The 16,683-nt window shown below is 39.3% G+C and overlaps 1 protein-coding gene and 1 long non-coding RNA gene across 3 annotated transcripts in view; both read right to left on the bottom strand.

Moving 5' to 3' along the window:
• The window catches only part of LOC106915155 (vinculin-like), a 38,951-nt gene that overhangs the window by 15,941 nt on the left and 6,327 nt on the right, over positions 1-16,683 (bottom strand). For both annotated transcript variants that reach the window (XM_014982564.2, XM_014982569.2), the window contains exons 2-4: positions 4,825-4,895; positions 2,558-2,708; positions 1,900-2,008 (exon numbers count right to left, since the gene is read on the bottom strand). In XM_014982564.2, the coding sequence (XP_014838050.2) occupies positions 1,900-2,008; positions 2,558-2,708; positions 4,825-4,895 (331 nt within the window). The remainder of the gene's footprint in view (positions 1-1,899; positions 2,009-2,557; positions 2,709-4,824; positions 4,896-16,683) is intronic.
• LOC148155320 (uncharacterized) lies at positions 6,074-7,723 on the bottom strand. The gene is made up of 4 exons (XR_015765542.1): positions 7,651-7,723; positions 7,118-7,165; positions 6,962-7,015; positions 6,074-6,333 (listed from the first exon to the last, which is right to left on the bottom strand). It is a non-coding gene; the product is annotated as an uncharacterized LOC148155320 (long non-coding RNA).

Below are 16,683 nucleotides of genomic sequence, written 5' to 3'. Positions count from 1 at the left end.
CCCTCCTCTGGGTAGGTGGCAGGAAATGTTTTTGTGACTTTGCATTTGACCCAGCTGGTACAGTGATTAACAGAAACATTCGAACGTCGTTCCTTCACGAACCACTGAGCTCGAACAATGCCTGAGCCAGTGGTGTGTGAGGAAGCCTTGGCATTAGACTTCCCCCCAGTATATTAAGTCACGGCATTCTGAAAATGTAATTAACCCGATGCTCTGATGATAAATGGTCTGTTTATGATCCTCCTGCCAGTGGAAAGACTCACTAAGACTATCTTGATGTCAGAGGAGTCAATGGTTAATTCATTTTGTTCCATCTTAACAGATGGATCTTTGACCAAAACAAAAAAATGAAGGTTAATTGTTTCATTTAGAAACCTCCTATAACCACATCCAACTCAGTGTTGTACCTTTAAGTATGTAAGTCCTTAATGTGATGGTTTAATACACTGATTAATAAATTACTAGGAGTATTTTTTAAAAAGTTCACAAACCTATTGATGTCTTTAGTAAAGTATCATGTGTGTTCATAGATTACAAACAGTGGTTGATTTTATGACAGTATTTTTTGACTTTAGGCCTAAAGTTGCAATATTTATGATTCCCTTTTTGATCAAATTAAGATGCAAGACAACTGTTTGCATTTTCCTTTGAAGGGTGAATAAATAAAATGCTTACAAGAGCACCGTGCTTGCAAAAGTATTCAATTGCCTTGAATGTGAGTTCATGTGACAGACCAACAGAAAGCAGTGGATAATTGTGGATTGAGGGTTAAAGAGAAATTATTTTAATACATTTTATACAACTGGACATCTACAGTCAGGCTTGTGTTTGTACTCAGCGATCTTTTTGAACAACAATAGATATGTTGCAGTTAAAGTTGCAGGTTTTGGGAGTATATCCACAAGCTTTTCACATGTAGAGGGGGAATTTTTTTTATTTTTTACTTATCCTTCTTTGCAAAATAATCAAACTGATTGGAGAATGCACATGAACACCAGCTTTGCCACAGATTATCAAATGGATTTAATTGTGGACTTCAATGTCATTCTAACAAAAGAGCATTCTTTGATCTGATTCTTTCCATTGTAGCTCATTTTTATGTTGTGCTACTAGAATCTTTTTCTCTGCCTCAAAACTTTAACTCCTGGAAGATGCTTTATATATATTACGTTACCTTCAACTCTAACTACCTTGCCTGTCACTGCTGAAGAAAAGCATCTCCAGGGCATAACACTGTCACTACCATGTTTCACCAGAGAGGTGGTGCGTTCAGGGTAATGCGCGGTGTTTGCTTTCTGCCGCACATGCAGAGCGCCTTCCTGCGTGAGTCACCAAGTGCTTAACTTAAAACTTTTTCTGACTTTATTTTTGCCACACTTCCACAAAGATCCGATTTGTGGAGTGCACAACTAATAGTTGTTGTGCCGGCATATTCTCCCACCTGAGCTGTGGGTCTCTGCAGCTCCTCCAGAGTTGCTGTGAATTGCTTCTCTGATTACTGTTCTCTTTGCACACAAGAATGTGTTAAATGAATGTGGCCCATTCATTTAGATGGACACCCAGGGCTTGAAAATATTTTAACTTTCCTACACTTTTTCTGTTTTCATGTGAATCAAATAAATGAAACGTAAGTGCATGTCGCTGTTTTCAGCTTTTTTATTTGCTTTTATTTAAAAAAAAAAGACTTCTTTGTTTGGGTCTGTTGCATAAATTTGAAATGAAACACATAGAAGCTTATGGTTTTTACATAAACAACGTCAAAAAGGTTCAAGTCGCATGAACATGTTTGCAAGGCACTGTAAATATTATTATTTTTTATTATGTTAATGTGGGTTGGCATTAACAGGATCTCCTCACAGGAGTCAAGCTGTTCAATAACTTGCTTTGTGTTTTACTGACCTGGTCCGAGATTTTTTGTGTAAGTGATGAGGTCTTCCATGGTCTCCACCACTTCAGCTACTGTCAGATACTCGAGGATACCTTTACACACACGGATTATCTTACGCACCTGCAAGCACAACGCAATAACAGGTGAGATCTCGCGGAGCAAAAGCGCTTCTTTTCATAACAAGAACAAACGGCATTCATTCTGAGAGCTCTTCTCGCCCCTCGTCGTTTCTGCGGTGTCTGTGTGTGCGTCGACAGTCTTGTGATGTTCATCTTGTGACTGAGAAAAGCTGCTCTTCTGAAAATGAGGCTGGTGATTAGACGTGGTGAGCTTAATCATGTGCCCAATGTGATTTCACTTATGGAGCTGCCATCAAACCTTCATGCAATCACCCAACCACCCCCCACCCCCCAACACACAGACATGTAGTCTGTGTGTTTGCACACGCAAACACACAGACATCCTGAATTATGACACAGGGAGGTCATTTGATCTCTGTGATTAGATCTAGCTGCATTTGAGCCTCCATTACGGCTCCAAGAGTTCCTCCTTCCTCTGTGCAGCTGCTAAATAAAGCTTTAATTCCCTGAAAGAGACCAAAGCATGCTCTGAAGGGATGGCGAGCATGAAGACACTAATGTTTACTGGTGTAAGTAGGAAAGCACACACCTCTGCTTCATCAAAGGTAAGGAGTAGGTCACTCGTTCCAGACAGAATCCCTCTGGATCCATCGATCAGGTAATCCCTCGCAGGAACAGAGTATGGATCTGCCTTAAGCATCTGAGCCGCCTGAACGAGCTTCGAGCACGAGTTCTCCACCCTGAAAACATGCAGCTGGCTTAGAACATCTTTTTACAACAAAAGCATTGACTAGTACCCACAGGCAATCGCTAAGTAAAGTGATTTGAGAGGGTAAATATCGAATATTTATCTTGCATAATATTGTAGAGATAGAAAACGCAAATTATAATAAGTATGAAACAAGAAAAATCACAATCTGAGGTTCTATGAAGTAAATAAAATAATTTCAAAATACACTCTTCAGAAACTGAGTTTTTAAGTCACAATCTCAAAACCAGGTAAGCACTTCCACATGTGAGTGCTGACATAACATTTAGTATTTATTGACCAGAATGGATTATCGTCTTGACAAACCCCTACCCCCCAAAAAAATACTTTCTTAATTTGTGTGTTAAATGAATGTGTGTCCTCTAATTGGAGAGAAAAGGGACGAAGGAAGCACTTTTGATACAAATATGTATGCGGAAAATGTAGGTGAGGATTTATCCTCACCCAACAAACAGTCTCATCCCACAGCAAGAGCTCGAGAAGGGAGTCGACAGCCAGACCACCAACTAAGTGTTGTTAGTGAGCACAAAGTTTGTCAATCAAGAAAATGCTTTCTTTTAAAAGATAATTAGCTGCACTGTTTTTGAGGCAAAATAAGGAGAGAGGTTTTGACTGCAAGTTCCTCCTGATGGTGTGGTAGTGTTTTAGAGCCAAATCATGTGTTTCTAGATGCGCCTGTAGAATTTGAATGGTGAAGCAGACAATATGTTTGACAGACACATTGCAACATGAAAATAAAATATATCATATTAAACACAAGTTGAATATGAGGACAAAAGTGAGACTTAAGCAAGATTATATAAATGCCCATTACAATGCTTTTTTTTTCAATTGAGAACTTACTTCAGAGTGTAACCGCTCTGTTTCGAGAGACTTACAATTTCAAATCAATTCAAGTGACAACATGATCAACTCTGTTAACTTCAGTTTGTAAAAATTTTAAGAAAAAACATGGGCTCAACTTCTAAACATGAATTTTAATCTTCACTCAGCGATTGACCCAGAGGGGATGCATTTTATGAGGATTCAAATAAAGCTAAATCCCCCCTCATTCTGACCCCATTGGTCAGGGTATCAATGGCCAATGGCTCGTCTATATTTAGGCAAGTTCGCATTCCCACATGCTCCCGCTCCTACGCCCCACAAGCCAGATTTATGGTGTAGGAGCCCGTGCATGCGTGAGAAGAAGACCAGCCGATTTGACCTGCTGGAGATGTGAATAATTTCTGTGAACCTGCAAAATATTTTAAAATTGATCAACAGGCAACAGTGGAAAATTAGGAGTGGGTGGGAAAACAAGCTGTATGTTAATGTGTCAGATAACTTAAAGAATACCAAGATTTGTATGCACCCACATAAATAGAAAACAAAAATAAAGCAGGACTTTTACTGTTTCAGTGTTCACAAAAGAGAACTAAAAAAAGAAAGGAAAAGAAAAATATCAAAAATCATTCTTATAATTTTATTCTGTAAGTTTGGTTCACTGATGCAGTTTAATTGTGTTTTTTCTCAGAAATCAAAATTGTCATGTTGAAAGGCCCAAGTGGAAAGTTCTGACCCTGACCTCAAAATGTAACATTGCTACGTACTTGAAGCACAGTGACAGCAGCAGTAATAAGCCTTTTATTTGCAATGCTGATGGTTTGTGTTTTTTCCATATACTGTATATGCTATTCAACCTCTGTCAGTTAAGATGGTGCTGCAGTACCACGAGAGGTGCTTGCACCACAGTTTGAGAACCACAGAGCTGGGGCATTAACATTTGCATAAATGCTCTCGGTGAGCACCCTGAGCTTTTATGTCAGCTCTTTGGATGCGAGCTGGAAAACAGCTAACAGCCTCTCAGCAAGTCTGGATGCTGGAGCCGGACAAGCGCCCGGGCTCGGCCTCAGAAGTAGCTTTTTGTTGTAGCTGGGAACGGAGCCAGTTTTCCTGACATTAAAACGCCTGGAATCCTCTTTTCAACAAGTTCTCTGTGTGCTGAGATAAAGTCCATCATTTCCATCATTTTGACCCTGTCAGACAGAGATACAGTGGCAGTCATTTACTTTTCCAGAACATGCGCTCCGGTTCAGCAACAGGCTTACTTAATAAAAGCAGGAGGCATGTCTCTCTTCATCACCTGGTCCTCTGTGGTTTGAACTGTTTCCTTCCCCACCTGAAACACACACATATTTATTCTATTATCATTAGCTGCAGCAAGACAGGAAATGTTTTTTAAAGGGCACTATTAATAGACTGAAAGGGTGAATGAGTGTGTATCAATTCACGCCTATTCCAACCATGCATGCATGTCATTTCTCATGAGCTGGGAAAAGCAGCTTGGGGTCCAGTTCATTTCCCCTGTCTGTTACTCTGCAGGCAAAACTAACTATCTTTACTATTAAATCAGATGAAAAACATATGAGGAATTTAGTTTTATTTCATTTTTTTCAACTTGTAACATTATTACTCGCCACATGATTCTTCTGAAGACGCTCAGTGCTACTAAACTACATCCTTCACACACACAAGCGTGATCAGCCTTACACGGACATGCACACCCTTTCCACTAAACTTCATAATCACAGCTTTAATTATTTTAAATTAACTTGCAGCCCTCAAATAGTCAAATAAATGTGTGTGGTCCGGCATTTCAGTCTCCACAGGGATTCTGAATCCCAACAGATTCCTGGTTGAAAGCCTTCGAAAATATAAAATAAACTCTCTTTCTCTCTCACACACACACACACACACACACACACACACCCCCACACACACACACACACGCACACACACACACCCACCTATACAGGTGCCGGTGAACTATAAGGACAATTTTCCCGAACCAGTCACAGTGGTGAATTATGGGAGCACCCCTTTTCACTTGTTCTACAGACTGGCTGAATGTGTCAAAAAATCTTTTATGAGCCACTCAACTAAGATCTCAGTTAAAATTGTGTATACACACTACAGAACTCTAAATATAATGACCTGACTTTATGCAACATTAACAGGACATTGATAATTAGATAGATAAGCCACGCCCCTGACATAACAGTATATTATAAGCACCAATGAGAATTGCAAGGACATTTAAAATAAGACTTCATAGAATGTCCCTAAAATATATTAAAGTACCCAAATGAACATCAAATGGATTAATTCACACCCTGCAATAATGGTAGTGTTCATTTGTCATGAACACAGGTATGGACTACAAAAATCTCAGTCCAAATATGAAAAAAATAATGATCAAATAGAAATATGGTCACCAATTGATTTCCCTTGTTCATTACCAATGGGGTAATGTTTAGATCTATACAAATTAAAATGTATAATGGAATAAAAACAACATTGTTTTTATTGCAATTTTTATTTTTTGGAGCAAACCAAAACACAGGCTTTTATCAAGCTTAGTTTTTCAAAACAGTTTGACTAAAACCTTTAAACCCAAGTTCTTCTAGATACCACACAATACACATGACTCAAACAAAACAAAAAATCCTACTTAAACAGATTCAGAAGCAAACAAATCTGTTTCAACACCGCTGCAATTTCTGTAGGAGACCAGGGCCATTTTTGATTTCTCTGAGGATGGTCCTTTTCAGGATAATCTACAAACAAGAGAGACAATTTTACTTTTTAAAATATAAATCATATGTGGGAGTGTGCTATAAAAGTATGCTTGTGATAAAGTTTTACATTCCAGTTCTGTTTATTGTGTCCATTGAAGAGAACCCTTTGACAATTTGATTTCTCAACGTGCAATGAATTAAATATGTATCCACCTAAAATTATTTTTCTCCAATTTTTTTATTATTATTAAATTGATTACCAAGTTGTGAAACAGTGCATTTATTACACATAGAAATCAAGAAGCTACAACCCTGGTGTGTCAAATATAAACTATCACTCAAAGCTTCATTTTATATTACACTGCAAGCTTTATTACCTGTTACAGAACAAGGTCATGCTTGTCATGATTCATATTCTGTCCTGTCGATTCTGTGTTTAAGCAGTGTATTACTTGTTCATAATCAGCAACTAACTTTGTAAGATTGTTTCAGCCTTATTTTTTAAAAATTGCACAGACCCAACCACTTCTCTGCATGTTTCTTACTGTGCTTTTTAAAGCTAAGGATAATACTCAATTCTTGTAACATGTTATGATGAGCCTTAAGTCAGAATCTCTAAACCTTACCACTAAGTAAAGAACCACCATGAATAGGAAGACAGCCATACCATCTTGGGGTTCTGAGGGTTTTTCAGTTGGTGGAATAATCTCCTTTCCCTTTCCTGCAATACATTAGTAATACTTCAGGCCAACAAAATAAAAGATACAAAATTTCAAATCAGTTACTAAATGACCAATGAAAGGTTAATTGAAGTAAGTCATACCAGAAGAGTTCCCATGTAATTCAACAGGAGATTGAGGTTTTCTGCATCCTGTCAAATTAGAGATACAAAACAAGTTGTCTGTTATATTAGTCTTAACTGCACAGAAACCTAACCTTTAGCCAAAATTAAAGAACATTATTATATTGTGCAATGATTACTATGTTAAATTATTGAAAATAAATTATTAATCAGGAGGAGGGGGAGGGTTGTTAAGGTAGTCATATCTTATACTGTATCTGACAGCTTTTAAAAACATTAATTTAGAATTAACACCATGGTAGAACACTTTCGAGTAAAACTGTATATAGAGCTATGGTAAAGCTAGGCTAGTTGTTTGGGAATAGTATTTAAAACAAAGTCCCAATGATTGCCAGCAATATTACTCTATGGGTCATCTACACACAGCCCTCATAATGCTGTCCCCTGACAGGAACAAGCATTGCTGGGACTGTGTCTACTCTCCCAAAAACCCATGTCCACTAAAATCCCTGTCAGAAAAATTAGAAAGATTTCCAAGTCAGAAAGCTGTTCACCTGGGTTTCAGGAAATGAAGATAGTGATCCCATCGGTTTATCACATACAGTTTTGTCAGAGTGAGCAGAAACTTGTGGAGAAGACAGCAAACGAGTCATTAAGATTCATTTAAAATTAACTTCAACGTAGAACACCATAGAGTAACACTCTATAAAGAGCTACGGTAAAGCTAGGCAAATTGTTTGGCAATAGTCTTTTAAGCAAGGTCGTAGTGATTGCCAACAATATTACTCTTCGGGTCATCTACACACAGTCCTCTTAATGCTGTCCCCTGACAGGAACAAGCATTGCTGGGACTGTGTCTACTCTCCCAAAAACCCATGTCCACTAAAATACCTGTCAGAAAAATTTGAAAGATTTCCAAGACAGAAAACTGTTCACCTGCATTTCAGGAAACGGGGATAGTGATCCCAGCAGTTCATCACCTACGGTTTTGTCAGAGTGAGCAGAAACCTGTGGAGAAGACAACAAACGAGTCATTAAGATTCATTTAAAATGTACTTCAAGGTAGAACACCATAGAGTATCACAGTATAAAGAGCTACGGTAAAGCTAGACAAATTGTTTGGCAATAGTATTTTAAGCAAAGTCCTAGTGATCGCCAACAATATTACTCAACAATATTACTCTTCGGGTCATCTACACACAGTCCTCATAATGCTGTACCCTGACAGGAACAAGCATTGCTGGGACTGTCTACTCCCCCAAAAACCAATGTCCACTAAAATACCTATCAGAAAATTAGAAAGATTTCCAAGACAGAAAGCTGTTCACCTGGGTTTCAGGAAACGAAGATAGTGATCCCATCGGTTTATCACCTACAGTTTTGTCAGAGTGAGCAGAAACCTGTGGAGAAGACAGCAAACGAGTCATTAAGATTCGTTTAAAATTAACTTCAACGTAGAACACCATAGAGTAACACTCTATAAAGAGCTACGGTAAAGCTAGGCAAATTGTTTGGCAATAGTCTTTTAAGCAAGGTCGTAGTGATTGCCAACAATATTGCTCTTCGGGTCATCTACACACAGTCCTCTTAATGCTGTCCCCTGACAGGAACAAGCATTGCTGGGACTGTGTCTACTCTCCCAAAAACCCATGTCCACTAAAATACCTGTCAGAAAAATTTGAAAGATTTCCAAGACAGAAAACTGTTCACCTGCATTTCAGGAAACGGGGATAGTGATCCCAGCAGTTCATCACCTACGGTTTTGTCAGAGTGAGCAGAAACCTGTGGAGAAGACAACAAACGAGTCATTAAGATTTGTTTAAAATTAACTTCAACGTAGAACACCATAGAGTAACACTCTATAAAGAGCTACGGTAAAGCTAGGCAAATTGTTTGGCAATAGTCTTTTAAGCAAGGTCGTAGTGATTGCCAACAATATTACTCTTCGGGTCATCTACACACAGTCCTCATAACGCTGTCCCCTGACAGGAACAAGCATTGCTGGGACTGTGTCTACTCTCCCAAAAACCCATGTCCACTAAAATACCTGTCAGAAAAATTTGAAAGATTTCCAAGACAGAAAACTGTTCACCTGCGTTTCAGGAAACGGAGATAGTGATCCCAGCAGTTCATCACCTACGGTTTTGTCAGAGTGAGCAGAAACCTGTGGAGAAGACAACAAACGAGTCATTAAGATTCATTTAAAATGTACTTCAAGGTAGAACACCATAGAGTATAACAATATAAAGAGCTATGGTAAAGCTAGACAAATTGTTTGGCAATAGTATTTTAAGCAAAGTCCTAGTGATCGCCAACAATATTACTCTTCGGGTCATCTACACACAGTCCTCATAATGCTGTCCCCTGACAGGAACAGGCATTGCTGGGACTGTGTCTATGCTCTCAAATACCCATGACCCAATGATTCCCAACAATATTACTCTTTGGGTCTTCTACACACAGTCCTCATAATGCTGTCCCCTGACACAAACAAGCATTGCTGGGACTGTGTCTACTCTCCCAAAAACCCATGTCCACTAAAATACCTATCAGAAAAATTAGAAAGATTTCCAAGACAGAAAGCTGTTCACCTGGGTTTCAGGAAACAAGGATAGTGATCCCATCATTTCATCACCTACAGTTTTGTCAGAGTGAGCAGAAACCTGTGGAGAAGACAACAAACGAGTCATTAAGATTCATTTAAAATGAACTTCAACGTAGAACACCATAGAGTAACACTCTATAAAGAGCTACGGTAAAGCTAGGCAAATTGTTTGGCAATTGTATTTTAAGCAAGGTCCCAGTGATTGCCAACATTATTACTCTTCGGGTCATCTACACACAGTCCTCATAATGCTGTCCCCTGACAGGAACAAGCATTGCTGGGACTGTGTCTATGCTCTCAAACACACATGTTCCAATGAATGCCAACAATATTACTCTTTGGGTCATCTACACACAGTCCTCATAATGCTGTCCCCTGACAGGAACAAGCATTGCTGGGACTGTGTCTATGCTCTCAAACACACATGTTCCAATGAATGCCAACAATACTACTCTTCGGGTCATCTACACACAGTCCTCATAATGCTGTCCCCTGACAGGAACAAGCATTGCTGGGACTGTGTCTACTCTCCCAAAAACCCATGTCCACCAAAATACACGTGAGAAAAATTACAAAAATTTCCAAGTTGGACAGCTGTTCACCTGCGGTTCACGAGACGAGGGTAGTGATCCCATTGGTTCTTCTCTTACATTTTTTTCAGAGCGGGCAGAAACCTGTGGAGAAGACAGCAAACGAGTCATTAAGATTCATTTAATATTAACTTCAAGATACAGTAACACTATATATAGAGCTAATGCAATGATAGGTAAGCCAATTGGCCAAAGTATTTTAAACAAGGTCCTAGTGACAGAAAACAATATTACTCTTCTGGTTATATATACACAGTCTTAGAAATGCTGTGCCTTGACAGGAATAACCATTGCTTTGACTGCCTCGAGCAGGTACCTTAGGAGTATTCTTAAAATACATGGTGAAATGTCCTCACTAGTATGTAAACAAGCTATACTGTGCTTATATTGGAGACAGGTATGCTGAAAAAGACAGATATCTAAAAGTTGCAGGAAAATATACAGGACAGTGGGCCCTTAGTACCATGGTTGACAATTAAGCATAACAAAACTCCTCTTTGATTTAATAAAAAAGGGACTGAATGGGGAACAACTTCACACTATTTGTTGTCTGATGTTCCTTCCTGAATACATGCACTTATTCATTACTCACAGTTTTTTTTTAGTTTTTTTTTTACTGCATTGTGTTCTTATCACAATCATGAAAATTAACATAGGGCTGCACTTCTCTTAACCTCAGTTGCAGCTAATGTTTCATATTTTCATATCTGTTTAACTTAGCCAACAATAACATCTACAAAATATTTAGAAAGCACTACTTTATAAAACGAAAATGTTTAACAGTAGACAAGGTTAGCTGCACATGCTAACATCATAACTGAAGTCAGCAGCCATTAGCCCATGTTGCTGTTTTTGTTTCTAGTCGACATCTAGTCAGTTTGAACACAAATGTAACATTCAAATTCCTGTTTTTAAATGGTCATTCCATTTAACACATGGAGTGTTTAAACCTTGTTCTAAGTGGTCACCTGTTCTCAACACAAGCTAGCTTTTGCTCATTAGCTTAATTAGCAAGTGCTGCATGAAAATATATGTTGGTCACATTGCAAATATCAGTAAAAGTTTGCTAACCTTGCTTATGTTCAAAGCACTTTAACAAAGACTTACCTGCATACTTCTCCACATCCATCTGAGTTCCAGTGCAGTATAATTGTGTATCCTCGCAGAGAGTGCAACATCAGTCTTGGGAGGAAAATGACAGGTGGGGAGGGATTAAGGCTCCACCCCTTTTCCTCTCTCCAATTTGGTGTTCTTTGATGAACAAATCATCCACTAGATTTTGTGATAGAATAATTATTTATCCACTACCTGGGACCTTCATGACAGTGATTTCCAAAATTATTACAGATGTCATTTCCATAGTGATCAGTTATATAGTATGTGCAATTGTGTATATCAGGGGTATTCAATTTATGATATCTTAGCAATATTTCATGATGCCAAGGTCTGAAGTAATATTATATATATATATATATATATATATATATATATATATATATATATATATATATATATATATATATATATATATATATATATGGCAGGGAAAGTGTACATGGAACGACATAACCAAGTGGCGGGCATAGTGTACAGAAACATCTGTGCAGAATATGGACTGGAAGCCCCGAGATCAAAATGGGGAACAACCCCAAAAGTGGTGGAGAATGACCGAGCTAAGATCCTGTGGGACTTCCAGATCCAGACAGACAAGATGGCAATGGCGAACCAACCGGACATTGTGGTGGTGGATAAAGAACAGAGGAAAGCCGTTGTGGTGGATGTAGCAATACCAAATGACTACAACATCAGGAAAAAGGAGCACGAGAAATTGGAGAAATACCAGGGCCTCAGAGAGGAACTGGAGAAGGCCTGGAAGGTGAAGACCACAGTGGTGCCAGTGGTCATCAGGGCCCTCGGGGCAGTCACCCCCAAACTGGAGCAGTGGCTAAAACAGATCCCAGGAATGACATCAGACATCTTAGTCCAGAAATGTGCAGTTCTAGGCACAGCCAAGATACTGCGCAGAACCCTCGACCTCCCAGGCCTCTGGTAGAGGACCCGAGCTCAGAGGATGAAGAAGACCACCCGCGGAGGGTGAGAAGGGAACTATATATATATATACTTAAAAAAACTTAGCTAGGTAGTTGTTTCAGCATCTGCATGACTTGATTTGCTTTTCAAATTAAATGAATTCAGTCTTATTCGAGTACCTTTTGACAATATTTATTGTCATGAAACAGGGAGTTGAACATGTATGTCTCAATCACTGAGTAAAAGTAGGATGTCAAGTCAAAAGAAGAACATAGGTGAAACAAGAAAACTTGTTTACAAGTGACTAACCTCAGAAAAACAAATTGAAGAAAGCTTTATATTTTTGTTTACCATCTGGACTTAAACTATTTAAAAATGAACAGATTTAATAACTGAACATTTTTAGACTTAGATCACTTATTTCTTTTGCTTTCAGTGACAGAAGTGAGTGCTTGCTTGTCATGCCATAATTTTAACCTGTGCTTGAGTGATGTCAGAACCAGTCTCATGTATGTGGATGTGCTCATTGGTGAGCCAGGAACAATATTTTGTTTCTATAATATTCATTGTAGAGAAAGCTGACTCACGTGTCACGTGTGTGGAGCCAAACATAATTAAGATTTACCTACTAAGATTTAAGATTTACCTACTTACCTCAGAGCTGGGAAAGCTTTGAGGACAGTAGCCCTTTGGAGCCAGGGGATCAGTCCTTACAGACTTTTCCTTCATGGATAAATCTGCTTAGACCAGTGTTTCTCAACCCCAGTCCTCACGCCCCCCTGCTCTGCATGTTTTAGATGTGTCTCTATTCCAGAACAGCTGATTCAAATGATTGCATGACCATCCAATACTGCAGAAGCCTGTTAATCACCCAGAGATACAATCCAGGTGTGTGGCAGAAGGGAAATACCTAAAACATGCAGGACAGTGGGGGCGGTGAGGACCAGGGTTGAGAAACACTGGCTTATACTGTAAAAGCTGCACCAGTAAATCAGACAGTGCTCAACAAGATTTTAGGTTGTCATTTTTGTTTTGGGTCCACATGAGACATCATTTTAGTCTAGATGCGGACCAGGGTCCACCTATTAGTGACCTGTGGTGTATATCTTGATCTCATTGGGTCTTTATTCAATTAAATTCAAAAGTAGTTTGCTTATTCAAAACGGAAATTAAATGTTGACGTAACTAATTAAGGAGTTATAATAGATTGTGATGGCTGTGGCCAAGAAAGATCTCCTGTAGCAGTCCGCTTTACAACCAATCTGTAGAAACGTCTGGCTGAAGAGACTCGGATTTGAAATAACAGGATGGTGAGCATTGTCTAAAACTTTTTTTGATTTTATGCAAAATTCCTCTGTGGATCATCATCTTCAGAATTTTAACAGTCGTCCCCAGAACAGAACCAGCCTTCTTTATCAAATTGTTAAGCTTTTTAAGTCCCTGGGTCTGATGCTGCTCTCCCAACAGATGACAGCAGAGGAGACGGTGCTCTCAACAACAGACTTATAAAAGATATGCAGGATCTTGCTGCAAACCTTAAAGGATTTTAGCTTCCTCAAGAAATACTGTCTACTCTGTCCTTTCTTGTAGACGGTTTCACTGTTGAGTTTCAAGTCTAGTCTGTTATCTAGCTGAACACCAAGGTGTTACTCCATTTTCCTTAACCACCTCCACTTCTTCTCCCATGATGGAAATGGGGCTTGATCTAACACTGTTTCTCCGGAAATCAACAATAATCTCCTTTGTTCTATTTTCATTCAGGATGAGATAATTGTCCCCACACCATGCCACAAAGCAGTCCACCAGCTCTCTGTACTCAGCCTCTTGTCCATCTCTGATGCATCCCACAACTGCAGTCAGCCGAGTATTTTCATAGGTGACAGAAGTCAGACTTATCCTGAAAGCATGATGTGCACAGAGTGAAAATGAATGGTGAGAGTACAGTGCCCTGTGGAGCTCCTGTGTTGTTGACCACCTGGTTAGACACACAGTCCTTGTTGAGGCCTCCATCTGTGTCTTCTGAAGTTTCTCACAGAGCAGATCAGGCTGAATTGTGTTAAATGCACTGGAGAAATCAAAGAACATGATCCTCAAAGTGCTGCCTGCTTTGTCCAGATGACAGTGGGTTTGATGAAGCAGGTATATGATGGCACCATAAATTCCTACTCCATGGCAATAAGCAAACTGCAGGGGGTCCTGATATGTGCTTGTCAGCTTATTCAGGTGGGCCAACAGGAGTCTTTCCATGACCTTCATGATATGGGATATCAGGGCAGAAGTCCAACAACAGAAGTCCAACAACAGAACACCTATCAGGTTCAGGTCAGGAGATCCATTTCTTCCTACCGTGCCCCTCCAGGTCTCATTGTTATTGCCCAAGTGAGCATTGAAGTCTCCAAGCAGAACAAGGGAGTCCTCAAGAGGTGCACTCTACATTAACATTCAAAGGACTCCAAAAAGGGTGGGTAATCTGAACATGCACATGCACAAACCGTCAGGACCCAGCCCCCCACTTCTAAGCAGAGGGAGGCTACCCTCTCACTCACCGGGACGAACCTCAATGTGTAAGCACCGAGATGGGGGGCAACAAAAGTATGTCCACTCTGGCCAAATGCCTGTCACTGGGGGCAACTCCAGAGAGAAAGAGTGTCCAACCCCTCTCAAGGAGACTGGTTCCAGAACCCGAGCCATGGGTCAAGGTGAAACCGACTATTTCTAGATGGAACCTCTCAACCTTGCACACCTGCTTAGGCTTCTTCCCCACCAGAGGTGACATTTCGCATCCCAAGAGCCAGTTTCTGTAGCCAGGGGTCAGATTCTCGGTTTTCCTCTCTCAAAAGAGGAACATTGGAGTAACCATAGGGTACTTGGTTACCTTCCTGACTAAGGCCCTTCTCTCCTGATTACTCAATTTAGACAACCAACTAGCTCTATACAGAGTACTAGTTGTTCCAAACTGATTCAATTTATGAATGAAGGAGGCCACTGAGCTCATTGGGGCCTTCAAAGCAGGAGAATGTTTTATATCTTTCCCCAGATTTTTGCCTCAAAACAATGCTGTCTCTGAGGTCTACAGACAATGTATTTGATTTCATGCTTGGTGTTTGCATACTGATATCCATTGTCCATTTTGGGACTTTATAAAGACAGGTGTGTGCCTTTCCAGATCTAATCAAATCAACAGAATTGGCTATTACAGGTGGAATCTATTTAAGTTGTAGAACTTAATCTCTGCAATTATCAGTGAAAATAGCTCTATTTCGAGCTTCATGAAAAAGGCTGTGAATACTTATGTATGTAAATTTAATTTCTTAGTAATTCTGTTTTTAGTTAGTTTGCAAAAATCACACATTTTTCACACATCGTGTCATAATAGGGCATTTGTGTTATGAATCTTGAGGAAAGGGACTAATACAATTTGGAAAAATGTTATAACATAGCCAAACATGGAAAAATTGAAGCGTTGTGAATACTTTCCAGATTCACTGTATATATGGATAAAAAGGTGTTGTCCAGGGATGTTCACATAACCTCTTACAAGTCTAAGTCTCTTTTTAGTGAAATCTGCAACATCTAGTGAGTTGCATTACTCTAGGTTAGGATTTAGTTGGGTAAAGTTTGTCCCTATACCTAAGCTATTACATTTGCATGTGATAATTAACTTTCAATCTCCCAATATTTATTAACAACTATCTTTTAATCATTCAAAATTTAATTTACAATCCAAAAATATGCTATGGCCAGTAATACCATACCATTAAGCCACTGAAATTTTTAGACTCAATATTATCAATCCTCTTACATCCTTCAGTATACTATAAAACCATAGATTAAAGATTAACTTTGTTGAAATGAATCACTCAACAGCCAGTTACAGATTTAGTACATCTAAAATAATCAGTGTTTTAATTTAGCCAGATTTGCATTCAATAAAGTAGCATATTTTTAGGAGAATTGTTATTTAACACACATTTTCCTGACAAAAACCTTCATTACAGGGACCCGCATATGCTGGCCAATCAGCGTGTCTAAAAAGATACACATGTGTGAATTATTCATGAGCAAGTGCAATACCAAGAGTTACCACCCGGGGCGCAAATCGATACACACATTATACACACATGTCTTGTAATTGTGACTTATGGGGACTTTGCCTGATTTTTGGAATTTAACCCTTTGACATCCATTCAAACCCCCTCCAATCATTTTTATGTTGCAAGAATTATGAGGACATCGGCACTGTCCCACTAATTCAAAATGTCCCGTTAGTGTTGCGTGTATACAGGCGAAATGTCCTGTTAATTCACCTGTGCAAACACCCACACACAGACACACACACACACACCCCCACACACACACAC

This window comes from Poecilia mexicana, unplaced genomic scaffold (assembly GCF_051168715.1).
Source record: "Poecilia mexicana isolate PSO_F unplaced genomic scaffold, ASM5116871v1 scaffold_15, whole genome shotgun sequence".
NCBI classification, from domain to species: domain Eukaryota; kingdom Metazoa; phylum Chordata; class Actinopteri; order Cyprinodontiformes; family Poeciliidae; genus Poecilia; species Poecilia mexicana.
Note: the sequence above shows the minus strand (reverse complement) of the source record. Positions and strands in the feature narration are given on the sequence as shown.